At 43.2% G+C, this 27,609-nt stretch overlaps 1 protein-coding gene across 3 annotated transcripts; it reads left to right on the top strand.

The window, feature by feature from the left end:
• On the top strand, positions 1–27,060 carry LOC311135754 (ubiquitin carboxyl-terminal hydrolase 32-like). Of its 3 annotated transcripts, none has more exons than XM_084169799.1 (35): positions 39–214; positions 1,074–1,220; positions 7,680–7,807; positions 12,965–13,070; positions 13,336–13,454; positions 14,329–14,488; positions 15,024–15,155; positions 15,241–15,348; positions 15,446–15,561; positions 15,718–15,780; positions 15,881–15,964; positions 16,072–16,133; positions 16,247–16,349; positions 16,450–16,642; positions 16,826–16,989; positions 17,123–17,263; positions 17,497–17,617; positions 19,194–19,348; positions 19,958–20,039; positions 20,128–20,202; positions 20,407–20,545; positions 20,719–20,824; positions 20,965–21,138; positions 21,473–21,647; positions 21,973–22,124; positions 22,232–22,349; positions 22,612–22,817; positions 22,931–23,115; positions 23,253–23,339; positions 23,432–23,552; positions 23,673–23,864; positions 24,059–24,302; positions 24,401–24,786; positions 24,926–25,018; positions 25,158–27,060. In XM_084169799.1, the coding sequence occupies exons 1-35, from the start codon at positions 157–159 to the stop codon at positions 25,329–25,331; spliced, it is 4,869 nt and encodes a 1,622-aa protein (XP_084025925.1). In that variant the 5' UTR covers positions 39–156; the 3' UTR covers positions 25,332–27,060. The 3 variants fall into 3 exon arrangements, with proteins under 3 accessions (XP_084025927.1, XP_084025925.1, XP_084025926.1); XM_084169800.1 differs by having other exon boundaries at positions 22,253–22,349; XM_084169801.1 differs by lacking the exon at positions 1,074–1,220 and having other exon boundaries at positions 1–214.
• Positions 27,061–27,609: the final 549 nt, after the last annotated feature.

Genomic DNA, 27,609 nt, shown 5'->3' on the forward strand with positions numbered 1-27,609 from the left:
GGGGGGGGTGGTGTTGGCAAGGCGTCAGTAGACACATAGCTAGCTAGCTTGCAACGTCATTAGATAGATTTGACAGCAGTGTACAAGCTAAACGAATAAAGCAGTTGCTAACATCCTATTATATTTGTTAAGCTGTTGCTATGAAATGAGTAAAACATGGGAGCCAAAGAGTCAAGGATAGGTTTCCTCTCGTACGAAGAGGCCATCAACAGAGGTAATATAATTGATGAGTTGCTAACCTTGGCTAGCCAGCCAGTTAGATGTAAACACTAGCGTTAGCTTCATTAGCTACCTGGCTAGCTGTCTCTAAGGCTAGCTGACGTTAACTGTTGGATGGGGAATGTGTAACTAACGTTATTAGCTATAGATGGCGAACAACATTGGGACAGGCAACTAACTAGCTAGATAACCGTGTCAAGTGAACTAAGGTGTAATTAAAATATACTAGCTGGTCCAGGTTAGCTAACTAATTAAGTTAGCAAGCTAGTTTCTAGCTAGCAATAATAAGGCGCAGTCCTGCTGTTAGCTAGGTAAATTAACCCTCCTATTATGTTGTGGGTCAATTTGACCCATTTCCACTTTTGAGTTGTCTAAAATACTGGTTAACCTCTCTTTTTCTTCGTGAAATTAAATGACTTTTCCTCATTTAGGGTCATGAACCTAACTGCAAAATGTGGACACACTGATGTGTTGTGGAATGTATGTGTAGATTGTGTATACAAACATGATGCTGTGGGTCATTTTGACCGGAGGCTTTTATGAGTATAGATAGTTGCACAGGTCCAAAATAAACAAGTGTCTTTGATGTATTTTGTTTTGACTGGTTCTGGTTGCACTTTTATAATTATGTTTGGGTGAAAAGGAGCTTTCCCAAGCTTCTTCTCAGTGCGAGAGCAGCAGACCTCTGACACAGACAATCAAAAATGAGCTCCAAAATATTTTGTCAATGAAGCCTTATCAGTAATTTTGGACTGTGACAGTGAAATAGAAGAATAGGTTTCAGAGAGAGGATATTTCAGAGATAGAGGACAATGCTGTTGATGATCCAGATTGGGAATTTTTCTTTGGTGAAGAGGATTCAGAGGAGGAGTCTGCCATACATCCCCTCCATCAGATGAGAGAGAGCGAGAGCATGCAACAACCATCATCCAGAGAAGAGAGGACATGGAAGTCTAAAGATGGTAACATAGTATTGTTACCGTCACCACAACGAAGTCAAGGTAGACTGTCAGCTTCCAATGTAATCAAAATTGACTGTCTTGAGTGTGTTTAAACTGCGGGTCAATCTGACCCATACCACAATGGACGTAATTTTTTTTCAGAAGGCTATCTTATTGACCCTAAAAATGCTACTGCCCTCTGGATCAGGTAGAGGCCAACGACTGGTAACTAAGACCTAGAGCTATCTGCATTTCTGTCAACTAGAAGTACATTTATGACACCAAGTAGCCGCTGCACTGAGAGGCTAACGTCAACGCTAGCTGTTTGTTGACATTGTGTCTGCTTGGTGGTAATGTGTGGATGGGCGTATTCGATTATGCTGAGACGCGGGGCATCGGGCAAAGGCCAGTCACGTAATCGGGCGAAAACGGGGAGGAGCGCCATTTTCAAATCGAACAGTAATCTGTGCCGCTCAGTCATTTTATCAACAAGGCATCGTCCAGAAACATACATTTCTTTCCATAAATGTTTAAATTTTCGAACTATTTGCATTTGGAAGGCAGATTAAGCATTTTTATCAAAAGCAATAACTTTTGCATGGGAAAACACAGAATCCTACTAATTACTACATGTGCTTAATTATGTGACCTTTGTTTTGAGCTGACATCGCGGGGGCTTTGAAAGGGGCTCCTGGCTCACGCCCCGGAGGCAGCCCAACTCCAAATCGAATGAAATCAACTTTCATCAGATGCCAAACACACCTTCATGGGCACCCGGGCGAGATTAATCGAACCCCCTCAGTGTTTCAATTTGACATATTCATTAAACACTATATATACAAAAGTATATGGACACCCCTTCAAATTAGTGGATTCGGCTATTTCAGCCACACCCGTTGCTGACAGGTGTATAAAATTGAGCACACAGCCATGCAATCTCCATAGGAAACAATTGGCAGTAGAATGGCCTTACTGAAGAGCTCAGTGACTTTCAACGTGGCACCTTTCCAACAAGTAATTTGGTCAAATCTCTGCCCTGCTAGAGCTGCCCCGGTCAACTGTAAATGCTGCTATTGTGAAGTGGAAACGTCTAGGACCAACAATGGCTCAGCCGTGAAGTTGTAGCCACACAAGCTCACAGAAGGGGACCGTAGAGTGCTGAAGCGCGTAAAAATCGCCTGTCCTCGAGTTCCAAACTGCCTATGGAAGCAGCAACAGCACAAGAACTGTGTTAGTCGGGAGCTTCATGAAATGGATTTCCATGGCCGAGCAGCTTCACACACTTCTAAGATCACCATGCGCAATGCCAAGTGTCGGCTGGAGTGGTGTAAAGCTCGCCGCCGTTGGAGTCTGGAGCAGTGGAAACGCGTTCTCTGGAGTGATGAATCACGCTTCACCATCTGGCAGTCCCACGGACGAATCTGGGTTTGGCAGATGGCAGTAGAACGCTACCTGCCCGAATGCATAGTGCCAACCATAGTTTGGTGGGGAAGGAATTATGGTCTGGGGCTGTTTTTCATGGTTCGGGCTAGGCCCCTTAGTTCCAGTGAAGGGAAATCTTAACGCTACAGCATACAAATACATTCTAGACGATTCTGTGCTTCCAACTTTATGGCAACAGTTTTGGGAAGGCCCTTTCCTGTTTCAGCATGACAATGCCCCCGTGCACAAAGGGAGGTCCATACAGAAATGGTTTGTCGAGATCGGTGTAGAAGAACTTGATTGGCCTGCACAGAGTCCTGACCTCAACCTCATCGAACACCTTTGGGATGAATTGGAACGCAGACTGCGAGCCAGGCCTAATCGCCCAACATCAGTGCCTGACCTCACTAATGCTCTTGTGGCTGAATGGAAGCAAGTCCCCGCAGCAATGTTCCAACAACAAAACCCTGGGATGAGTAGGTGTGTCCAAACCTTTGACTGGTACTGTGTTATATATAAACTCAGCAAAAAAATAAACATCCTCTCACTGTCAACTGCGTTTATTTTCAGCAAACTTAACATGTGTAAATATTTGTATGAACATAACAAGATTCAACAACTGAGACATAAACTGAACAAGTTCCACAGACATGTGACTAACATAAATTGAATAATGTGTCCCTGAAGAAAGGGGGGGTCAAAATCAAAAGTAACAGTCAGTATCTGGTGTGGTCACCAGCTGCATTAAGTACTGCAGTGCATCTCCTCATGGAATGCACCAGATTTGCCAGTTCTTGCTGTGAGATGTTACCCCACTCTTCCACCAAGGCACCTGCAAGTTCCCGGACATTTCTGGGGGTAATGGCCCTAGCCTTCACCCTCCGATCCAACAGGTCCCAGACGTGCTCAATGGGATTGAGATCCAGGCTCTTCGCTGGCCATGGCAGAACACTGACATTTCTGTCTTGCAGGAAATCACGCACAGAACAAGCAGTATGGCTGGTGGCATTGTCATGCTGGAGGGTCATGTCAGGATGAGTCTGCAGGAAGGGTACCACATGAGGGAGGAGGATGTCTTCCCTGTAACGCACAGCGTTGAGGTTGCCTGCAATGACAACAAGCTTAGTCCGATGATGCTGTGACACACCGCCCCAGACCATGACAGACCATCCACCTCCAAATCGATCCCGCTCCAGAGTACAGGCCTCGGTGTAGCGCTCATTCCTTCGACGATAAACACGAATCCGACCATCACCCCTGGTGAGACAAAACCGCGACTCGTTAGTGAAGAGCACTTTTTGCCAGTCCTGTCTGGTCTAATGACGGTGGGTTTGTGCCCATAGGCGACGTTGTTGCCGGTGATGTCTGGTGAGGACCTGCCTTAAAACAGGCCTACAAGCCCTCAGTCCAGCCTCTCCCAGCCTATTGCGGACAGTCTGCGCACTGATGGAGGGATTGTGCGTTCCTGGTGTAACTCGGGCAGTTGTTGTTGCCATCCTGTACCTGTCCTGCAGGTGTGATGTTCGGATGTACCGATCCTGTGCAGGTGTTGTTACATGTGGTCTGCCACTGCGAGGACGATCAGCTGTCCGTCCTGTCTCCCTGTAGCGCTGTCTTAGGCATCTCACAATACGGACATTGCAATTTATTGCCCTGGCCACATCTGCAGTCCTCATGCCTCCTTGCAGCATGCCTAAGGCACGTTAACGCAGATGAGCAGGGATCCTGGGCATCTTTCTTTTGGTGTCCGTAGAAAGTGTCCGTAGAAACTCTTTTTCAGAGTCCGTAGAAAGGCCTCTTTAGTGTCCTAAGTTTTCACAACTGTGACCTTAATTGCCTTACCGTCTGTAAGCTGTTAGTGTCTTAACGACCGTTCCACAGGTGCATGTTCATTAATTGTTTATGGTTCATTGAACAAGCATGGGAAACAGTGTTTAAACCCTTTACAATGAAGATCTGTGAAGTTATTTTGATTTTTATGAATTATCTTTGAAAGACAGGGTCCTGAAAAAGGGGCGTTTCTTTTTTTGCTGAGTTTATATATACAGTTGAAGTCGGAAGTTTTACATACACCTTAGCCGAATACATTTAAACTCAGTTTTTCACAATTCCTGACATTTAATCCTAGTAAAAATTCCCTGTCTTAGGTCAGTTAGGATCACCACTTCATTTTAAGAATGTGAAATGTCAGAATAATAGTAGAATGATTTATTTCAGCTTTTATTTATTTCATCACATTCCCAGTGGGTCAGAAGTTTACATACACTCAATTAGTATTTGGTAGCATTGCCTTTAAATTGTTTAACTTGGGTCAAACGTTTCAGGTAGCCTTCCACAGACTTCCCACAGTAAGTTGGGTGAATTTTGGCCCATTCCTCCTGACAGAGCTGGTGTAACTGAGTCAGGTTTGTAGGCCTCCTTACTTGCACACGCTTTTTCAGTTCTGCCCACACATTTTCTATATGATTGAGGTCAGGGCTTTGTGATGGCCACTCCAATACCTTGACTTCGTTGTCCTTAAGCCATTTTGCCACAACTTTGGAAGTATGCTTGGGGTCATTGTCCATTTGGAAGAACAATTTGTGACCAAGCTTTAACTTCCTGACTGATGTCTTGAGATGTTGCTTCAATATATCCACATAATTTTCCTTCCTCATGATGCCATCTATTTTGTGAAGTGCACCAGGCCCTCCTACAGCAAAGCACCCCCACAGCATGATGCTGCCACCCCTGTGCTTCACGGTTGGGATGGTGTTCTTTGCCTTGCAAGCAACCCCCTTTTTCCTCCAAACATAACAATGGTCATTATGGCCAAACAGTTCTATTTTTGTTTCATCAGACCAGAGGACATTTCTCCAAAAAGTACCATCTTTGTCCCCATGTGCAGTTGCAAACCGTAGTCTTGCTTTTTTATGGCGGTTTTGGAGCAGTGGCTTCTTCCTTGCTGAGCGGCCTTTCAGATTATGTCGATATAGGACTCATTTTACTGTGGATATAGAGACTTTTGTACTTGTTTCCTCCAGCATCTTCACAAGTTCCTTTGCTGTTGTTCTGGGATTGATTTGCACTTTTCGCACCAAAGTACATTCATCTCTAGGAGACAGAACGCGTCTCCTTCCTGAGCGGTATGATGGCTGGGTGGCCCATGGTGTTTATACTTGCGTACTATTGTTTGTACAGATGAACGTGGAACCTTCAGGCTTTTGGAAATTGCTCCCAAGGATGAACCAGACTTGTGGAGGTCTACAATTTTTTTTCTGAGGTCTTGGCTGATTTCTTTTGATGTTCCCATGATGTCAAGCAAAGAGGCACTGAGGTTGAAGGTAGGCCTTGAAATACATCCACAGGTACACCTCCAATTGACTCAAATGATGTCAATTAGCCTATCAGAAGCTTATAAAGCCATGACATCATTTTCTGGAATTTTCCAAGCTGTTTAAAGGCACAGTCAATTTAGTGTATGTAAACTTCTGACCCACTGGAATTGTGATGCAGTGAATTATAAGTGAAATAATCTGTCTGTAAACAATTGTTGGAAAATGTACTTGTGTCATGCACAAAGTAGATGTCCTAACCGACTTGCCAAAACTATAGTTTGTTAACAATACATTTGTGGAGTGGTTGAAAAACTAGTTTCAATGACTCCAACCTAAGTGTATGTAAACTTACGACTTCAACTGTATATATAAAAAACCATAGCCAGTTGTGGAACCCAAGCCTAAAGTTTTAGAGCTTGGCCTACTGTGCAATCACAGACCTATTAAGGCTATCTATACTGAACAAAAATATAAACGCAACATGTAAAGTGTTGGTCCCATGTTTCATGAGCTGAAATAAAAGATCCCAGAAATGTTTAATATGCACAAAAAACGTATTTCTCTCAAATTTTGTGCACAAATGTTTACATCCCTGTTAGTGAGCATTTTCCTTTGCCAAGATAATCCATCCACCTGACAGGTGTGGCATATCAATAATCTGATTAAACAGCATGTGCTGGGGACAATAAAAGGCCACTCTAAAATGTGCAGTTTTGTCACAGAACACAATGACACAGACGTGTCAAGTTTTGAGGGAGCGTGCAATTGGCATGCTGACTGCAGGAATGTCCACCAGAGCTGTTGGTAGAAAATGTAATGTTCATTTCTCTACCATAAGCCGCCTCCAACGTCGTTTTAGAGAATTTGGCAGTATGTCCAACCGGCCTCACAACCGCAGACCACGTTTAACCACGCCAGCCCAGGACCTCCACATACGGCTTCTTCACCTGCAGGATTGTCTGAGACAAGCCACCCGGACAGCTGATTAAACTGAGTATTTCTGTCTGTAATAAAGCCCTTTTGTGGGGAAAACTAATTCTGATTGTCTGGGCCTGGCTCCCCAGTGGGTGGGCCTATGCCCAGCCATGGCTGTGCCCCTGCCCAGTCATGTGAAATCCATAGATTAGGGCCTAATTAATTTAATTCAATTGACCGATTCTTATATGAACTGTAACTCAGTAAAATCATTGAAATTGTAGCATGTTGCGTTTATTTTGGTTCAGTATAGCTAGCTAACAGCTGACAGAGCTAACATTAACTAGCAGTATACTAATGTTGTTTGTGTATTTGTGTCTCTTCCTGTACTGTATTGTTGACATTGTGTCTGTCTGGTGCTGTGCCAATGTTTAAATTTATGTTATGTTATGATATTCAGGCCTAGCCTAGAGCTGGAACTTGTGCAATCAGGGACCTAGAAAAGCCATATAGCTAACAGCTGATGTAGCTAACTAGCAGTATACTGTTGTTGTTATTGATGATGGTGGTGTATGTGGCTCTGCCAGTACTCTATTGTAGTGCTGAGCACTTGCAAGCATTTACAAATATGGCTGGGTGGCAGACATAAACCTTCCCGCAATTACTGATTAGTTATGATAGTTGCTATAGTAATACAATTTAACAGCCATGGTAGTCGTGGTTGTAGGTTTGGTTTATGAAGATAGCCTAAGCTTGTATTGGTGACCATGGTTTAATGCTCTGCCTGACCATACAGTCCATGTTTAATTTACAGAAAAGCGATTGTGTATATTCCTCACAATCACTGTGTCTCTAACCCTCCCAGTCACTGATGTGGAGCTCCAGCGTCTGAAGGATGCCTTCAGGAGGACCAGTGGCCTGTCCTGTTACATGAGCCAGCAGTGCTTCCTCAGGGAGGTGCTGGGAGACGTCGTACCACCCAGGGTTGCTGAGGTGAGCCTAGTTCAACAGACAAGACGGCCCCGGTGTTACATGAGGTCTGATGGGAGAGTCTCCATGTCATTTCAGCAAGCCATGGCACCCACCATCTCAGATTGTTCTTATATCGTTTCTGTAGTTAGAAACAGATAAGATTAGCATTCCTGCTAGAGGTCTTCACGGATCCACCTGTACCCGAGACCACCTGTCCGGATCCAGAATTCTAAATAATGTCACAAGTCTGGTTTGGATCTGATATGATTGTGATAGGTCTCGGGTATGTGTAATTTTAACTGACTTGTCAGGAAGGCCGAACGCGACTGTTGCAGTAGAGAGAGAGCGAGAGAGAAATGTTATAATTTATAATTTGTTTTTCACGAGAGTGGCGCATGTAGCTTGTTGTTGGCCAATCATAAGTCATCAAAGCGGCAATAGGCTACAGCCATAGAGCCTCGCTCCGTGTGTGGCAAAAGTTAGGAGATATCTAATCGATGGAAGATGGAATTAAAAGTTAAAGGAGAAGGATAGGCGTCTCTAGCAACCGAACCGATAGAATGAACGACCAGCCGGCTTGGGTAGCAACCCTAGATTTGTGTTGGGACTATATATTGTGGAAGGATGAAATAGTAAGTTAATGAAAATATGTCAATCATTATTTGAATATGTTGGTATCCCGTTATATAACGGGTTACCAACACCCGTGCCAATATATCCTCCAAACACCGGCTTCGAGGGCATGATCACTTAACAATAGGATGAGAAAGCGCATGCACTGCTTCCTCAGTTAGCCTAGCTAGCTAACGTTGGCTAATTTAACTAGCTTCTCCCGGTTCGACACAGTCAAGACAGGTACTACGTAATCATATTTGATGATAAATAACCTAGCTATGGAAGCTATTAGTCTACTATAGCGCGAGTCAGGTTGGTTGGTTGCTGTCTCTCCCTCCTCCTTTTTGGACACGTGAAGACCTCTAATTCTTGCAACATTATCTGAGAAATTAAGCTAATTGATTGCACCCAAATTGGCCATTTTAATTGATAGGATTCACATAATATTAAATAAATATAGTACCTAACATCCGATTTTGACCAAACTTCTTTCCAGACATGAAGAATCCAAAGTAATGGTGAAAAGCCACCCACAGATCCCCACACCCCATGCCAATCACACCCCAACAACCAGTATACAGTATCAGTTCTCCATGTCTGACAAGTAGTATGGAGCTGTGGCTTGGGAGTATTGCTTCTTCATCCTTTGTAATGTATTCCTTGTTAATCTGATGTCCCCCCCCCCCCCCCGTTCAGAGAAATTAGTCATTGAAGTTAGGTTTATGGCCCATCAAACAACCTGATTAACATATTCTGACCACTAGATGGTGCTGTTCCTGTCATTAGGTAAAAGTGTTTAAAAAAAAATCCACCTCAATGTTATTTCAAAACATAACATTCAGATGATAATGATTTATACATGTAGAGTGAATCGTTAAAGTTATAACTATTTTAACTATCTCAAAGAAAAATCATATGAAAATAAAACCACATTGAGGACTACTCATTCTTCAGTTAATTATTTCACTTTCTTTTCTTTCTTCAGTGCATCTATTGCAGTGATGTCGCCATATCCTAAATTATATTGATGACCCGTTGCTGTGGTTGGTGCCTTAAAGGGATACTTCGGGATTTTGTCAATGAGGCCCTTTATCTACTTCCCCAGAGTCAGATGAACTTGTGGATACCATTTTTGTGTGTCCAGTATGAAAGAAGTTAAGAGGTAGTTTTGTGATTCAATGCTAACTAGCGTTAGCTCAATGACTGGAAGTCTATGGGTATCTGCTAGCATGAAGTATCCCTTTAATGGTGCAGATTATGCTTGTTTTTGGAACATAACATGTGTTCTCTCTATTTGGCCAAGAAAAGAACCTTGCTGGATAACTTGGGATGCGTTAATTTCACCTTTTATGTCCATGTTATCATCCACAATTACAATCCAGTATTCATCATCAAAGCAGCAAACTAGAAAATCAGATGCTCGCACATTCACCATTGTATACTCATCTATGGGTTTTACGAGGACTAAGTCAAACTTAATGTCAGTAGCTAGGTTTCCATCCAATTTGTGACAGATTTTCATGCAAATATTCTAAAATCTACATTAAACAATATGCGCCTTTTCCCACCAGAGATGTTTCCATAAAACTGACGTATTGTGGATAAAAGTGTGCGTTTTGACGTAGTGCACATAAAAATAACTTTTGCAGTTAAACTCCTATGTACCGAATGAAAAATACAAGTTAAATGGGTATTCATCGCATTTAATGCTACTGATGGCTCTAGCCAACAGCTCGCAGATACAGTACGGGTAGGCTACCTATATTGAAATTATTATGGATATAGCGATATCATTTTTATTTGTCAAACGGCTGCCAAGCATCGATCATCATGTCACTAGAATAAGACCCTCGCTATTTAAAGGAGCATCAAGCACATCAAATGCACTTTGACCACCCTGTGAAGTTCATCATAACTTATTTCATCTGTAGCCTACAAAACTGCATGGTTTCCCAAGTCGTAGTGAGAGGACCACACAACATATCGCGTGACTCCAAGTTTACTTCGATTTGATGGTTATTATATCAATATTTGCCCATAAATGCGTTTCCACTGCAATTTCTCGCATAACACATTTTACTGACACCATGTCGAATGAACAAATTGTCTGTCGGCATTTATAAATTTGTACCTGCATATCCTGTTTCCATCAGCCCGGTCGTGACTTTTTTCTTGCGTCAGGTAATTCAGTCGCATGAAATGGTTGGATGGAAACCTGGTTACTGGAGACTCTTGATGAGGCTTTTGGAGAGTGGAACAAAGTGATGGAAGCTGCGTGTTCCTGGCAGAGGTCTTGTGTCTTTCACTGAGTTCTATGTGCACATTTTCCATGTCCTGTTCTATGATAAACACTTTCACATCACATCTATGCACAACACCATCAGGTCCACTAATGCATGGCAGTCCTTATCCACCTTAACTGCATTTAGCATTAGTGACATTTTGGTGTATTGTACATACACACAGAGTGTGTTCCAGATGAGCTGACTGCCACACAATGCTTCGGACATAGACTGCATAATTTGGAAAAAAACTATTTTGTATACTGGACATTTATTTTTGAAAGCTGCATACAGTTCTTTAAGGTTGCACAGAATGAGTCTCTTCTGCTCATGAACTTTGAATTTGACAAAATCCTTTTCCCCTGGCATAAGTCTACTATATATTACATTGTCATTGTAGAATCTAATGACCAAATCCTCCATTCTTTGGCAATGATTTTCCAGTTTTCTGCTTTGGCAACTCCATGATACCTTTCTCTGAAGCCAGTTTTCTTGCTGCCCATATGTAAACACGGACATTAAAGACCTCTTTAGTTTTGACTATAGACCATGATGGTGGAGCCATTATTATTTTTGAATCTTTTACTTTCTGCTGGATAATTAGTTTTTATTTCATTAAGTAAACGAGCCTGTCAAGATCTTCAGCATTTTGCTGAATTTCTTTAAAGATCTCAGGCTGCTCTGAGGCGCCAGTTCCTCAGGAGATACATTAACAGATTGAGCAGCCTGCTGATGTATGGTGGATTGTGCATCTTTGAACTTCATCTGCACGTGAAGATTTATTTTTGCACAGCATACCTTGGAATGAGATGCCACTCCATGGAGCCGTAGTGGACTTACACCAATGTCACTTAAACTGGAGTCAAGACAGGACTTCATTCTTTTAGCAGCCCCTCAACATCATGACCAGATTAATTATGTGGCTCTCCATTGTCACTTTTTTCATTGAAAGCAATGTGACATCATGGACACAGTTTCATTCCAGGGATGACATTGTCACTGAACATTCCCTTAATTCTTAGCCACCTACACATTTACTTCTGAGTGATCTATTTACTGCTTTCATGTGTTTATTAAATGAATCACAACATTTTCTTTGGAAGTTTGGGTAGATAATCAATAGCTTTTGCTCATGATGAAAGCAAATTGTGTGGTCATCCTCACAAGTCAAACCTGTCCTCCATGAAAACAATTTAGTTTGTCCTTCTTTTAGCAACCTAAAATGCTTCAAACTAACTTTCCTTGAATAGTCCAATGAATGGCAACTCTGAGGTCTTTCCCTATGGTGCAATTCTCATGAAGACATTTCCTACTAGCCCAAAACGTTGGAGCAATTGGCAAGTGGCTGAAATGCTGAGCGTGACAACCCTATAAAAAAAAAAAAGAACCAATTAGAACATTTACCATTAAATCCATTAGAAACCATTAAACCTACGCAATACACCATTATATAAACAATTTAAGCCACTCACCAATAGAAACTATTGCAAAACACAATGCAGTGTGTTTTTGGGATATTTACCTTTTGAAGACCATTAGAGACCACAACCATTAAAACCATTAGAACTGCTGTAGCCTAGTGGTTTGCTTGTTCACTGGAAAAGGTCTAACTGCTCCAGACCTTTTTTGAAGGGAATAGGCCACACACTCAATGTATTCTCAACCAGTAAAAATGTTGCTCATGAGGTTGAAAATCCCTGAGCCTATCCCTCTACCTGGGTAGTACCCAACTTCCGTGAGTGGCTTTTGACAATTTCTTTGGATTCCTCATGTCTTACTCATTGTTAGAAAAAAGTTGGGTCCAAATCGGATGTTAGGTACTATATTTATTGAATATTATATGAATCTTATACATTTAAAATGGCCAATTTGATGCACTCAATTAGCTTAATTTCTCAGAGTTCAAATGGTCTTTCAATAAAATGTTTCAGGAACGCTTATCTGTTTCTAACTACCGAAATGATTTCAGAACAATCTGAGATGGTGGGTGTCAATTCTCTTTCTTGTGCTTTTTAAGGTGAATGACTCGGGAGAGATTGTAGCCGATAGACTCATATCAGAAGAGCACAAATTTAGCAAACTAGCTAGCTAAGCTGGCATATTTTAATTACATTTTAGTCCACTTGACAGGGTTATCTAAGATAATATACGTTTTTATCGATTTCTAAGAGGGCACTCACTCTCCAAAAAACAATCCGTCAAATAAAGTAGGTCAGGACTGGACAGGAATAAGTTGACATATTTACCTGAATTGAACCCAGCTCCCTTCCTCTGTTTCTAGGTGATATACAGCTCATTCGGTGGGACCTCTAAAGGCCTGCACTTCAACAACCTCATTGTTGGCCTGGTTCTCTTGACTAGAGGACGTGATGAGGAAAAAGCTAAATGTGAGTATTGTAACAGACAGACTGATGGAACCACTATAGATGTTTGTGTTGACCATGTAATTGCAAGAATAATCATAGAATGACATAATAATTTAATAGGATCTCTGAGAATAATCTTTAAACAAAGGCTTTGTATACAATATGTGAAGTTTTAACAAATAGACCCTCTTCACACAAATGGACCCCTCTTTTGGACCCCCATTGTGAATGTCACCTGTGACAGAGTTTCATATCAGGCTAAACTTCTTTTGTGGCTCTCCTTCAGATATTTTCAGTCTGTTTGCCAGTGATTCTGGCAATCATGCAACGCGAGAGGACATGGAAAGCATGCTACAGACTGTGGATGGAGAGATCCCACTTTCTCTTAGGAAGTGTTTCTCTGAGGTTAGCTCATATGCCTTATTTGAATGAATATGTACGGGTAACTGCCAAAATAAAGGAAATGCCAGCATAAAGTGTCTTAAGAGGGAGTTGGGCCACCACGAGCTGCCAGAACAGCCTCAATGCGCCTTGGCATAGATTCTACAAGTGTCTGGAACTCTATTGGAGGGATGCGACACCATTCTTCCATGACAAATTCCATAATTTGGAGTTTTGTTGATGGTGGTGGAAAACGCTGTCTCAGGTGCCACTCCAGAATCTCCCATAATTGTTAAATTGGGTTGAGATCTGGTGACTGAGACACACACCCTTTAAACCCCCTATGCTCCTTTGAGACCCCTCTTTCAAAGTTACTAAGATCTCTTCTTCTATCCACGGTATCTAAAATAATGGGCAACTGGGCATTTTTATACATGACCCTAAGCATGATGGAATTTTAATTGCTAAATTAACTCAGAAACCACACGTAGAAGCACCTGCTTTCAATAGGTTTTGTATCCCTCATTTACTCAAGTATTTCCTTTATTTTGGCAGTTACCTGTATTTTACTGTTTTAAACACACATTTTGACAGCCATGTTTTCACATACTGTATGACCGCCAGGGTGGGTGCAAATCTGCTATTACTCGCTTACCAGGTCAATTTTAATCTGCAACTTTTGTTCACTACAAACATGCCACATATCCTAATGTATCCTCATGTCTTATCTAATTGTAAGCTGCTGACAGGACTTCTGTTATCTGTTTAACCAAGTGCACATGGCTGCTAATGCTACTTGACATAAGAAGATAATTCCAGTATGTGTTTTGCACCTTTGTTCAAGGCTTAGTGGAGGTCCTGTCAATATGTTGATCTCTCTTGTTATTTTCTTTACCAGGGTGAGAAGGTAAACTATGAGAAATTTAAGAGCTGGCTCCTGAGCAACAAGGATGCCTTCACCTTCTCCCGCTGGCTCCTGTCCAGTGGGGTGTGTGTCACCCTGACAGACGATAGTGACACACCCACCTTCTACCAGACCTTGGCTGGAGTAACACACTGTGAGTGACTGTCATCCTGATCCTTTGGGAGATACACTACCAGTCAAAAGTTTGGACACACCTACTCATTCAAGGGTTTTTCTTTATTTTTACAATTTTTTACATTGTAGAATAATAGTGAAGACATCAAAACTATGAAATAACACATATGGAATCATGTAGCAAAATATATTTTATATTTGAGATTCTTCAAATAGCCACCCTTTGCCTTGATGGCAGCTTTGCACACAGCTTTGCACATAATTGCCTGTTGTTAAGCACGACGCAACGCCTGGATACAGCCCTTAGCCGTGGTATATTGGCCATATACCACAAACCCCCGAGGTGCCTTATTGCTATTATAAACTGGTTACCAATGTAATTGGAGCAGTAAAAATAAATGTTTTGTCGTACCCATGGTATACGGTCTGACATACCACGTCTGTCAGCCAATCAGCATTCACGGCTCGTACCACCCAGTTTTTAATAAATAATAGGCTAGGGGTCAGATTTGATCTCTAGTCTTGTCATGCCACTTATTGATTTTCTCTTGCAGTAGAGGAATCAGATATCATTGACCTGGAGAAGAGATACTGGCTGCTGAAAGCTCAGTCTCGGACCGGACGATTTGACCTGGAAACCTTTGTCCCTTTAATTTCTCCCCCTATTCATACATCCCTAAGTGAAGGTAAGAGAATACGCAGGATGTGGATTTGATTTATTGGATACTTCTTTTGAAGGCGATCGTTACGTCCATTTCTCCTTCTGTGTAGGTTTGTTTCATGCCTTTGATGAAAACAGGGACAATCACATAGATTTTAAGGAAATCTCGTGTGGACTATCTGCTTGCTGCAGAGGGCCTTTGGCAGAGAGACAGAAGTGTAAGTAGATACACAAGCACTAAGCCTTGCTGTTTGTCATTCTTTCATCACATTGACAGTTTCAATGTGTGACTTTCCCCTTGTTTCTTTTCCCCAGTCTGTTTCAAAGTGTTTGATGTTGACCATGATGGGCTTCTGTCTCGAGAGGAAATCACAGAAATGGTTGGGGCATTACTGGAGGTGTGGAAAGACAATCGCACAGATCTTCTACCTGTAAGTTCCATTTGGCCAGACTGGACATATGATGGACATACTGTAGAGAATGATAACTGTTGTAATGTTTGTAATTAGATTGTTTTGTTTGTTTGAACCTGTCCCATTACCACTCTGGTTTCTTACCTAAGCCTTACCCTGCCTCTGTCCCTTAAGGAAGCGCACAGTAATGTCCATACCATTGTGGAAGACATCCTGAAGGAGCATGACACCACTAAGGTATTACCTTACTGCTTGCATGACTTGGCATTCATACAGATTTCTTTAATGTTGTCAGAAAATTTTGAAACCGGCTATTGGTGGTTATTGTGTTCTTTAGCAAGGGCATTTGACCCTGGAGGACTACCAAATATGGAGTGTGAAGAGTGCATTTGCCAATGAGTTCCTCAACCTGCTGTTTCAGGTAAGAGCCAGCCACTGTGTGTTTCTACTTTGGTCTCCATTATGTGCTGTGCATGCTTTTATTGTTCTGCTGGATCACCAGTCTTCTGCTATCGTGTTGGTCACTAGGTGTGCCATATTGTCCTGGGGCTGCGGCCTGCTTCCCCTGAAGAGGAGGGACAGATAATCAGGTATGTGTGTCTGTGTCACCATGTCATTGTCCTTTCCTGCTGTCATACACATGCTTACTTATCCCCTCATCAATCAATCTAACACTCACAAACTCACTCACTCGTGTCTGCAGGGGCTGGTTGGAGAGGGCGAGCAGACACGGCCTCCAGCCAGGAGACTACTGGTTCCTCATAGCAGTGCCATGGTGGCAGCAGTGGAGGGACTACGTCAAATATGTAAGCAAGGCTTTTTCACTGCTTGACACCATGATCATCTGTTTATCATACTGTGCCCATTCTTTACTGATGTGATTTTGGTTGTTGGAATCTCTTCCAGGACAACAAGCATATCGTGGTGGAGCAGCCATTAGTGTTTGGCACGGTGAGGAGTGGTGTAGGGACCGGAACCCAGGCCAGGGCGGAGCAAGGCCCAGAGGGGGAGAGCATGGCCAGCTCCCACAGCTTCCCAGAGGAGAAGTTCGCTGACAACATCTCCAGTGCATCAGAGGCCTCCGAGACCACCACCGGCAGTGAGTGGCTAAGAATTCTCAGCACCCAGTGTTACACTAGTATTAGCAAAACAGTTGGATACTAGTATAGCTTAATAATAAGTGAATTTACCACTCATTATACCTGACTTGACTTACACACTGTGTGCTGAGAGTGAGTTTACCACTGAATGTCACTGAAAACCATTAATTTGCTCTCCTTAGGCCTTCTTCCCCTGGGCTCGACTGCTACGGATATCTGCTTTGCCCGTCTGCATGACACCCCAGACACAGACAACCAGTGCTTCCTGGGGGCTGATGGGAACATGGTGGTTCTAAGGCCTGGGGCCATCGATAACCAGTCTCTGGTCACATCAGAGCCCTTAAAGGTACGTTAGGCACCACAAACAAAACTGTGGAAAGGGATAGACTCAATTAGAGATTAGAATGTTCCTCTTCCTCAAACTGACCTTGCCATATTGTTTCAGTTTTAAACCTGTCCCTCTTGAACTGTTTCCCCAGGCTCCCACATTGACCATGGAGGGGGGCCTACTGAGGTGCTCCCCGTCTCTGATTCTAGGCCGGGACTTTGAGGTTGTGCCAGAGCCTGTGTGGAGGGCACTCTACCACTGGTACGGAGCCAACCTGAGTCTCCCCAGGCCGGTACGTACAGTTCAACTCTGTAAAGCAGGACCACTTGTTGGATTTGCCCTTAAACAGTCACCATTATCATCCCTATTCAAATCACATTTTATTGGTCACATACACATATTTAGCAGATGTTATTGCGGGTGTAGCGAAATGCTTGTGGTGTAGCGAAATGCTTGTCATAATCCTGATATTGTGATAACCTCACATTCCCATCCCCTCCCCTTTTCTCCTGTTGGCATTCCCAGGTGATCAGAAACACCAAGACAGACTGTGCTGAGCTGGAGCTGTTCCCCCGACACCTGCTCTTCCTGAGGCAGCAGCAGCCCCCCGCCCGCACCCCCCAGAACAACGTCTGGGTCAATATGGGTAAGAGCTTCCCCTGCATGTGTCTCCAGCACTTCCCCAAAGGTTACAAAGCAAAGGAGGGACAAGAATAGCACAGTGCCCTAGTGACTTTCTGCCCCAAGAGTGTCCAGGGTCAGTGCCATTCAGCATTTTGATCTCAAAAGCAAGTCCACTCCCGACTGTGGATGATTGAAAGACTGCTTGTGCAATAGATGCATTCAGCCTACAACACAATCACGAATCAATCTTACAAAGTTAGAATTGGTTTGGTTTGTTGCATTGAAAGGGGCTGATATTATATAACATAATTCACACATTAGAGGGAAACATTGATCTGTTTAAGGAAATATGTAACGGGGCAAACTAGTAAAGTTGAATCACTAGAGTTCTCTGCACGGGCTGGCATTTCTTCTGCAGCAGTCCTGGAGGAGGAAGGCACTTAGAGGGAACATTGGTCACAAGACTTGGGGCAGCACAGGAACACATAAACATCTCAGTCATGTGAGGTCATTTCTGTGTGGGTTCCCACTATCAGGGCATTAAATTAACTTTTTGGTCCACCAGCCACTGTGGCAGGTAGATAAAGAAATCAGCCAAAATATATTTTTGCCGCTAAAATTACACTAACAAAACGGATGAACATGCTTTGTAATATTTCTAAAACAATAAATGTATTACTAGTAAGAAGTAACTAATGTGGTATATTGTTTAATTACTATTTTTTTGTGACCTGAGTCTTTTAACCAAAATATCACAGATTAGATAAATATTTTCACCTGCCCCTGTAAGGGCGGGGGGTTACCGTGGTAGCACGACTAGTCATGTTTGTGCCTGTGAGATTGAGTCTGACTAGTAGAAGCGTTGTCTTCTCTTCGCTAGCAGTTGAAACTAAAACATAGAAAAACAACCTAGCTTGTGAACAAAACAATGTCAGTAGCCAAGAAACACGAGGACAAAAAGTCTCACTTCAGTTAGACAAACTTAGACAAACTTTTATGCCTGTGCGCAGCGCTTCTAAAAATGAATCTTTCACTCAGCTCTTCACATGCGCTCAGCCCCCAGCCAGGCAGTGTTGCAGCGCGAGGTGGAATAGGCTAAATAGGATTCAAAGTTCTTTTGACTTTGTGCGATTCATTTACCAGCTATGAAACAAAATGGCAGAAATATTTTGAAAACAGCTACTGCAGCATTTATACTTGACTATTGTTATTCACAAATGCGAGTGAAATGCTCGCACAGTGGAGCCCTGACCACCCGCCAATGTGGCTGGTGAAATAGATGTCTTACCTGCCAATGCCAAAATCTACCTGCATTTGGCAGGTGGTGGGTGTTAATTTTAGGCCTTGCACACCGTTTTATCTGTGACACTCAGGGCAATATCCTAAAATATGCACGCTCCATTGACGTCAATGAATGGTATACGCGATAAGCTAAGTGTGCAGATCACAAATTAGGATCTGGGCCTCATATGGCAGAGCATTTGGCCACAGCAACATAGTCTGTGAATATGCTACCACGACTTTTCCTGTGCTTTTTACCAATCATGTGTGCAGAGCAGTGCTCTATGTATCAATGGTTGCTCCCTGTCCTCCCCCAGGTAACGTCCCCTCTCCTAGTGCCCCCCTAAAGCGTGTGTTGGTCTACACGGGCTGTTTCAGTAGGGTGGGCACCATCAAGGACATCCATGAATACCTGTCCCAGAGACTCCGCATCAAGGAGGAAGAGATGCGCCTGTGGCTCTACAACGATGAGGTGGGTGTGACTCAGAAGGTTGACCCTTCATCAACATACACTGCAAGGTTCTACCCAAATAATGTAAGAGGGGCACTGTGCCACCTTGTGGACTTGGCTGCACCACTATGCATAAAAAAAATACAAAAAAACAACAACATGTAAACACACTCACAGTGAACACACACTGTGAATTACTTGAATTGCTCTTGCCTGGACATACCTATGGTCCCTGTTCTGTTGACCATTGAGTAATGAAATTAGTAGAATAATTCTAGGAAAAATACTGTGAAAAATATTCAATAATTCATTTGCACTTAACCAGTCAGTGTTTGCTACTTTATTTGTTATCATTTAAGGCTCTAGATTGCAGGAAATTGCAGTTACAGGTGTTCAAAAACACACAAATCTCTGAGTCCAAAAGGAGCCACAGCCCTCCTTGGGACCTCCCCCTCGACTGACTCCTCAGCACCACCTTGTTATGAAAACCTGGGGAGAACCCTGCACTGCAAACACAGACCTGCACAAGTGCACAGTAAACACTCAAACTCAAATGCAAACACAAATGCAATCACAAAAATGTTACAGTTCAACAATCTCTCATTTCTTTCAAAACAATGTTATCCACAGAATTATCTGACCCTCCTTGATGATGAAGACCATTCCCTGGAGGGGTTGAAGATCCCAAATGGACAGTATGTGGTCATAGAAGGTATGCATAACGAATCTCTGTGTTTGAATGGCTCCATCATCTATTGTCAGGATGAGAAGATGAAGATGGTTTCTTTTGTGTTCATCAGTTCGGAACAAGGACATGAGCTGGCCTGAGGAGATGTCCTTCATCGCTAACAGCAACAGGATGAATAGACACAATGGTATGCCCATTACTGCATATGTATTCCTTATTGATAATTTAACATTAACTGAGCTGATTGGTACTTTGATGTATTATAGATAAGTCTGTCAGACAATACTTGTTTTGCTTTCTCCAAACATTAAAGGGGTCATACTGACTGCTGTAGGAGCTTTTGATGGTTGAATAACCTCCTCAGACTGTTGCCTCCTCCTGTTGTTCACAGTCCCTACTGAGAAAGGTGCTACTGGATTGAGCAACCTTGGCAACACGTGCTTCATGAACTCCAGTATCCAGTGTGTGAGCAACACCAAGCCTCTCACAGACTACTTCACCTCAGGAAACTACCTCTACGAGCTCAACAGGTATGTGTGTGCATTATTTTAGACTTAAAAGAATACATGCTTATTATACAAGAAAGTATTATTATACAAGCTTATTATACTCTTTGGGCAAAATGTTGGTCAAATAAATCCACAGCAAGCAGAAATGGATGTGCGAGTTTCTTTTTAATTTGTGCTGTTTGTCTCCATAACAGGACCAATCCAATTGGGATGCGTGGTCACATGGCCAAGTGCTATGGCGATCTGGTTCAGGAGTTGTGGAGTGGAACACAGAAGAACTTGGCCCCTCTGAAACTCAGAGTATGTCCACTTACAAGCCTCCAACTGACACCCCCAAATAACACTACAGACTACCAACCTAAAAAGTACAGACTACCAACCTAAAAACTCAAATGGTTGTCTTTTTCCCTTTTCTCCTTGTCCTCCGTCTCTTCCCTCAGTGGACGATAGCGAAATACGCCCCCCGGTTCAATGGCTTCCAGCAGCAGGACTCCCAGGAGCTGCTGGCCTTCCTACTGGACGGCCTTCACGAGGACCTGAACCGTGTTCACGAGAAGCCCTACGTGGAGCTGAAGGACAGCGACGGACGACCAGACTGGGAGGTGGCTTCTGAGGTCAGAGTTTATACACACTGTTCCTATCTTCATGGTGGGGAGATCCAGAAATAAGGCCTTGGGTGAATCACATCATGTAGCTGTTGGAGTATAAATATTGATTTGGAGGTGTAATATTAGCTTTCTGTGCCATCTTGAACTGCTAGAAGTTGTCCTTTGTAGCTCAGTTGGTAGAGCATGGTGCTTGTAACGCCAGGGTAGTGGGTTCGATTCCCGAGGACCACCCAAACGTGAAATGTATGCACGCATGACAGTAAGTCGCTTTGGATACAAGTGTCTGCTAAAAGCCGTATATTATTGTCTGGTGTGATGATGGTGAGTTGTGTTCCCCCAGGCGTGGGAGAATCACCTGAGGAGGAACCGCTCCATCGTGGTGGACCTGTTCCATGGCCAGCTCAGGTCACAGGTCAAGTGCAAGACCTGTGGCCACGTCAGTGCACGCTTTGATCCCTTCAACTTCCTCTCTCTCCCTCTGCCCATGGATAACTCCATGCACTTAGAGATCATAGGTGAGCCTTATAAATCAAATCAAATTTGATTGGTCACATACACATATTTAGCAGATGTTATTGCGGGTGTAGCGAAATCCAGTGTATACAGTACTACAGTGCAACATCCAGAAGATATATTCCAAAAGATTAAAAATTAGCATAATATTGGAGATGCGTCTCAGGAAGTCTGTCGCCTGTCCACCCTTTCCTGTACTAGACTCTGAGCTTTACAGTAACAATGGGGTGTTGAATAGAAACCTCATTTGTTCCTGTTGTCTTGTGAGAGAAAGTATATTGTATCCTGTGCCTCTGCAACACTTTGCTCTTTGCTTCCTCTGTCCAGTCATTAAGCTGGATGGGTCATGCCCAGTGCGGTATGGGCTCCGGCTCAATGCGGATGAGAAGTACACAGGCCTGAAGAGACTCCTGAGTGAGCTCTGCTGCCTGAATCCTGAGCAGATCCTCCTGGCTGAAGTCCATGCCTCCAACATCAAGGTAGAGCCATCATCTATCCTCCAGCACTGTACATCCATCCATCACACTGTCAATATCACCGTCTGCACATAGACTAGTGATTGATTGTCTGTCTACCCAATTTTTAGAATTTTCCACTGGACAACCAGAAAGTTTGTCGGGCAGTGAGCGGCTTCCTGTGTGCGTTTGAGATCCCGGTGCCAGGCGCACCCACGTCTGTGGTGTCCACCCCCACACAAACAGATGGTATACCGATTGGTTCTTCTGTTTATCAGCAATGTTTCAGCCTTTAACATAAGCCACTTTTAAAATGTATTCAATCAAAGCCTTTGTCAGAAGGCTCTTTTTTAAAGGCAATCAGTAAGAAGTGATGAAAGAGGTTTAGAATACAATGAAGTAGCAAACGAGCACATCTTGGAATGTAAACAAATGCACAGGTTCTATAAAACAGTTGAAAAAGGTAGATACTTTGACACTGGAAAATGTTTGTTTTTCGTGTCATCTCCAGAAGCTCAAGCCCTAGCCTATGGGAACGCTACCATGGTAACTGACAGTAACTCTCTGAACCTGGGACTGATCCCCAAGGGCATGCCCAGCACCGTCGTGCCCTGTGGCACAGAAGGCAGCCTTGCTAACGGTCTCCCCAACGGCCACGTGGTGCCCCCTCCGGACAGCCCCTTCACTGGGTACATCATCGCCATCCACAGGAAGATGGTAAGAACTGCAGGATGGGCTAAAGATGGAGAGAAGATTAGCAGTGCATCAAGATAAGTCAGTCTATATAATGCTCACTTCTAAACAATGTGTTATTTGTGTTTGTTTCCTAGATGCGGGCAGAGTTATACTTCCTGTCCAGTCAGAAGAATCGCCCCAGCCTGTTTGGGATGCCGTTGATCGTGCCATGTACAGTCCACACCAGGACCAGGGACCTGTATGATGCTGTGTGGACCCAGGTGTCCCGCCTGGCCAGTCCTTTGCCCCCTCAGGAGGCCAGCAACCATGCCCAGGACTGGTCAGTCTCTCCAGACCACTCTCTGTGTTCTGTCAGGTGGCTTTGCAGTGCTCAGTGTTATCCTAAAGGTACAGGTGTGTGATGCTGATCGGTGTGTATGTGTGTGTTATTGATTTTTTGGGGGTGTCAACACACAGTGATGACAGCATGGGCTACCAGTATCCCTTCACCCTGCGTGTGGTGCAGAAAGATGGCAACTCCTGCGCTTGGTGTCCATGGTACAGGTAATTAAGTCTGTCACACAGTACAACATATCACAATACGGTTGAAGATAGAGAATGTGTTAATTGATACCCTGTGTTGTTGTCCCCCTCAGGTTCTGCAGAGGCTGCACAGTGGAGTGTAATGATGACAGGGCTGCTGTGGGAAATGCCTTCATGACTGTGGACTGGGACCCCACTGCTCTGCACCTCCGCTACCAGACCTCTCAGGAGAGGGTAAGAGAGACAAGAGGCTGAGGATAACAGCAGCAGTGGAACCCTAGGGGTCATATCAATGTATTTATTAAATATCTAATGGAAATACTACATACACTAAGTAATGTGTGTGTCCTGCAGATAGTGGAGGAGCACCCCAGTGTGGAACAGAGTCGCAAGGCCCAGGCAGAGCCCATCAGTCTTGACAGCTGTCTGCAGGCCTTTACCAGTGAGGAAGAGCTGGGAGAGGATGAGCTCTACTACTGCTCCAAGTGCAAGACCCACCGCCTGGCCACCAAGAAACTGGACCTGTGGAGGCTGCCGCCCATCCTGGTCAGACATACAGCTCATTCCCTCTGCATTAACTTCCCAGTCCTCTCCCTATTCATGTTTGTGTCAATAGGCAACAGTTATATGCAAATATAAATGAATAAACCCCCAATCAAAATGTCTGCTATGTCTGAAGTGCAAAATTGCACAGGACCACCCACTCTAAAACTCCTTTATTCTGTCCATTTGAATTGCAGATAGTTCATTTAAAACGGTTCCAGTTTATGAATGGGCGGTGGATCAAATCCCAGAAGATTGTTAGGTTTCCCAGGGAGACGTTTGACCCCAGTGCTTTCCTGACCCCGAGAGATGCAGACCAAAGCCAAGAGAGCTGGAGGGACGAGCAGGGGGAGGAGCTACACGACACCGAGGGAGGAGTGCCAAAGTCTGGGGGTGGAGACACTGTCTGTAACTCTGCCCTGACTCTCAACAATGGGAAAGGTTTGTATAGAGTCTTGACTGGTTTCAGATGTACCTGTCATATCCCACTTATTATTTTAAAGAGGCGTTCTTCTATGAATGTATGTGTCTGTTTGCAGACTCTCTGTGCTCAGGGAGGATGGCCAGCACCCCCCCCAGCAGAGACGTCAGCCCCAACTGCAGCCCTCAGAGTGAGGGCAGGAGGCAGGGCCGTGGGCGGGTGTTTCCCCTGGGAAGCAGGTTCCAGCTGTCCCTCAGTAAGGAGAGCCTGGACAGTGGCAGGGAGAGCCCCATGGAGCTGGAGGCCAGCAGGACTGGGATGGGGAGCAGGGGAGAAGGCCTCAGTGACTCCACCTCTGGTGAGGACACGGCCAGGGAATGTGACAACACAATGTCTGAGCTAGAGAGCAATGGCTACACCGAGGACAGCATGGATCTGGAGGCCTCTCATGGCCAAAGAGACAAAATCTACCTGGATCCCATGTACAACTTGTATGCAATTTCAGTAAGTTTTAAGTGGGTCAAATATTTGTTTTTCTCTGTAAGAATATTACTCTTCTAACCTGAAGACACAGTAGAGCAAAGTGACTGTCTATCTACCATCTGAAATATCCTCTAACCCCCAATCACTTTTGGTTTTGCAGTGCCATTCAGGGATCCTAGGAGGAGGCCACTATGTGACATATGCCAAAAACCCAAATGAAAAGTGGTACTGTTACAACGACAGTAGCTGTAAGGTAAGCGAAGTCCTGAGTTTGTATGCCAAAAACAGAACTTATATCTCTGCTTTGTGATGCAGTGTCCATTGTCATCTGCAACTCAGTTATTTAAAGTTCAGAAGTATAAACAAAGCCTCACTGTGTTTTCTGTGTTCAGGAGTTGCGGTCAGAGGAGATTGATGCAGACTCTGCCTATATCCTGTTCTACGAGCAGCAGGGAGTGGATTATTCTCTGTTCATGCCCAAAACTGACGGCAAAAAGATGGCCGACACAACTAGCATGGACGAGGACTTTGAGTCTGACTATAAGAAGTACTGTGTTCTTCAGTAAAGGACTGTCTGTTGATATGTGTCAATGTGTTGCCGGTTCATCGACATGCTTGTGCTAGAAAACCACCTTACTATTTAACTCAGAAATCTCTCAGGTTGAGTTGAGCTGAAGCTTAGAAATCATCCCTGGTGGTTAGAAGTGGACAACAAACCATTTTTACACCTCTTCATAGTGGATGGACCTTTTTTCAAGCAATGGTACTCAAGTTATTTCTCGCTAGCGATGTCAAACAAAATGGAGGGTATATTGGTTTGTTTTGGCACCAACATCTTGTTGCAGGGTGACAATGCTTAGGCCCATAGTTCTGGTCCTAGGCCAGATGTGACAAATGTGGGACTGTGTTTTTGTTTGTAAACCAATGTCAGTTGGAATATGCCATTAATGTTTCAACACATTTTGATTGGTACGCTCTGCAGTTAATAATACAATTGATATAGTGAAATTTAACTGAGAAATCTCCTCATTGAATAATACAAAAAATGATTGCAGTAGAAGCAAGTGTTCTCACTACCTCATCATACCCTGCTTTGGACAGTAGTCAAATCCAATGTAACAATTCGAAAATGTCTCTTTAGAAAATTCCCTTTTTTGTTGTCCTCCTCAAATGTACATTATTTAGACTCCAGACCGATAGTCCTGGATTATATTCAGTGTTTCTGAACTGTATGTATTTGCATTGCAATGTACCTTTTGTCTTTTGTGTTTGTTTATCATGTCAGGTCTGCTAAGAACAAAGCCTCACTCTCGCCCATCTGAGAGAATCTTCCTGTAGAATCTGCTTGTACCATTTATGTGTGCAGGTCCATTCTAACAACATATCAGTCTGTGCCATCACAACATTGTGATGTTATCCCATCACATCAACAGCTGTGTCATTACAGTAGTGCCACCAACAGGCTATATCATACTTTATCATTGTGCTCAATTTAACAATTCTTTATGCAAGTCATGAGATCACAACTTCGAAGGGCAGAAGTTGTGGATAATGTTGCATCTCTCTGAATGCCATAGGTATGAGGTATTTGATTTAGGCAGAGTGGGACATTTGACAGTTTATGAGTGGCTATACCTTACCGTTATGCGACAAGTGAATAGGTAGCTTTTCCCTCCGAGCTTTGGAAGACATTGTATTTACTGTAACTATATTGACATACACTCTATGTGAAACATAGGAGTTGAATTGAATCTAATCAGATGGAGAAAAAAAATCAAACTGTTTAGGCCTTGAGCTATAGTATATCCATTACAACACACAGCTATCATTTCTGCTCGGTCTTAAAAGTCTTGTTGAGGTATATGCTTTATTTGGTAAATAAATTACTGATTATAACAACTGGACAGAAATCTACCCACTCTACCTGGCCTATGATGGTAGAATGATGCGTATTCTGATGTCTAATTTTTAAAAACATTTTTAACCTTAGCCAACTGTTGCGGTGGTCATTTTCAGTATTGTCCCCCTGAAAAGCTTGATGCAGTGAATACTACTGAATGATTTATTTCTTTTGTTTTATGTCTATTTAGTTGTTTTTCTTTGATTTATTATTAATTTAATGTACTTTTGTAAAATGTTTAAATTCAAAGATTATTTTGCACTGACCCTTGAGGAAAAACAAATGTAAATAAATACTTTTGGAAAAAGGATGTATTGGAATATGAACTGTAAATATCTGTCTTGTATATGGAGTGAATTAGGTTATCTGTAACTATTAAAGCAGCCAATGAAATACACAGCCTATCTCCCTTTTCTTGTACAGACTTATTAGGATGGTTAACATGAAAAATTGGATGTAATGTACATGTATAATGACTTAATAACAATGTCATAACTAGCCTAAGATAGACAATATTCTCAGAAAGGAGTTAGTAAACCTTAGGGCCACATACATTTGATAAGCAAAGCTCAAAGAACTGTTGTAGAAGAAGCATTCCCTCAAAGGAAACCACAATATAGATACCATGTCATCCCCCTTACAGCCCAGCACTGTGGGTTACGTCAATCTGCTCAGACCTGTAAGTGTTGGTGAACGTAAACATCAGAGCACTGCAGGGAAATGCCTCCCACCTCATAGCCCTCTGACACACACACTTGATAACCACAGAGAGATGACTTATGGAACATGTTTGTAAAAAAAAATATATATATTACGGTCATATTTCCAGCTTTCACTCTTAATGTTTAATTTGAAACAGTAAGTGGCCTGTCATAAAGTGTGACAACTGCCATTGTCACCCAAAAGCTCATACTAGTGCATGAATGTAGGATGACTTGAAAGCT

This window comes from Coregonus lavaretus (assembly GCF_964263955.1).
Source record: "Coregonus lavaretus genome assembly, chromosome: 10".
Lineage (NCBI taxonomy): Eukaryota > Metazoa > Chordata > Actinopteri > Salmoniformes > Salmonidae > Coregonus > Coregonus lavaretus.

Bases quoted from the DNA above. Each gene is read 5' to 3' on its own strand.
- LOC311135754 (XM_084169799.1), top strand. From the start codon at position 157: ATGGGAGCCAAAGAGTCAAGGATAGGTTTCCTCTCGTACGAAGAGGCC. The intron at 15,965-16,071 runs GTAAGAGCCAGC...GTTGGTCACTAG, and splicing joins TCCTCAACCTGCTGTTTCAG to GTGTGCCATATTGTCCTGGG. The intron at 22,125-22,231 runs GTAGAGCCATCA...CCCAATTTTTAG, and splicing joins TCCATGCCTCCAACATCAAG to AATTTTCCACTGGACAACCA.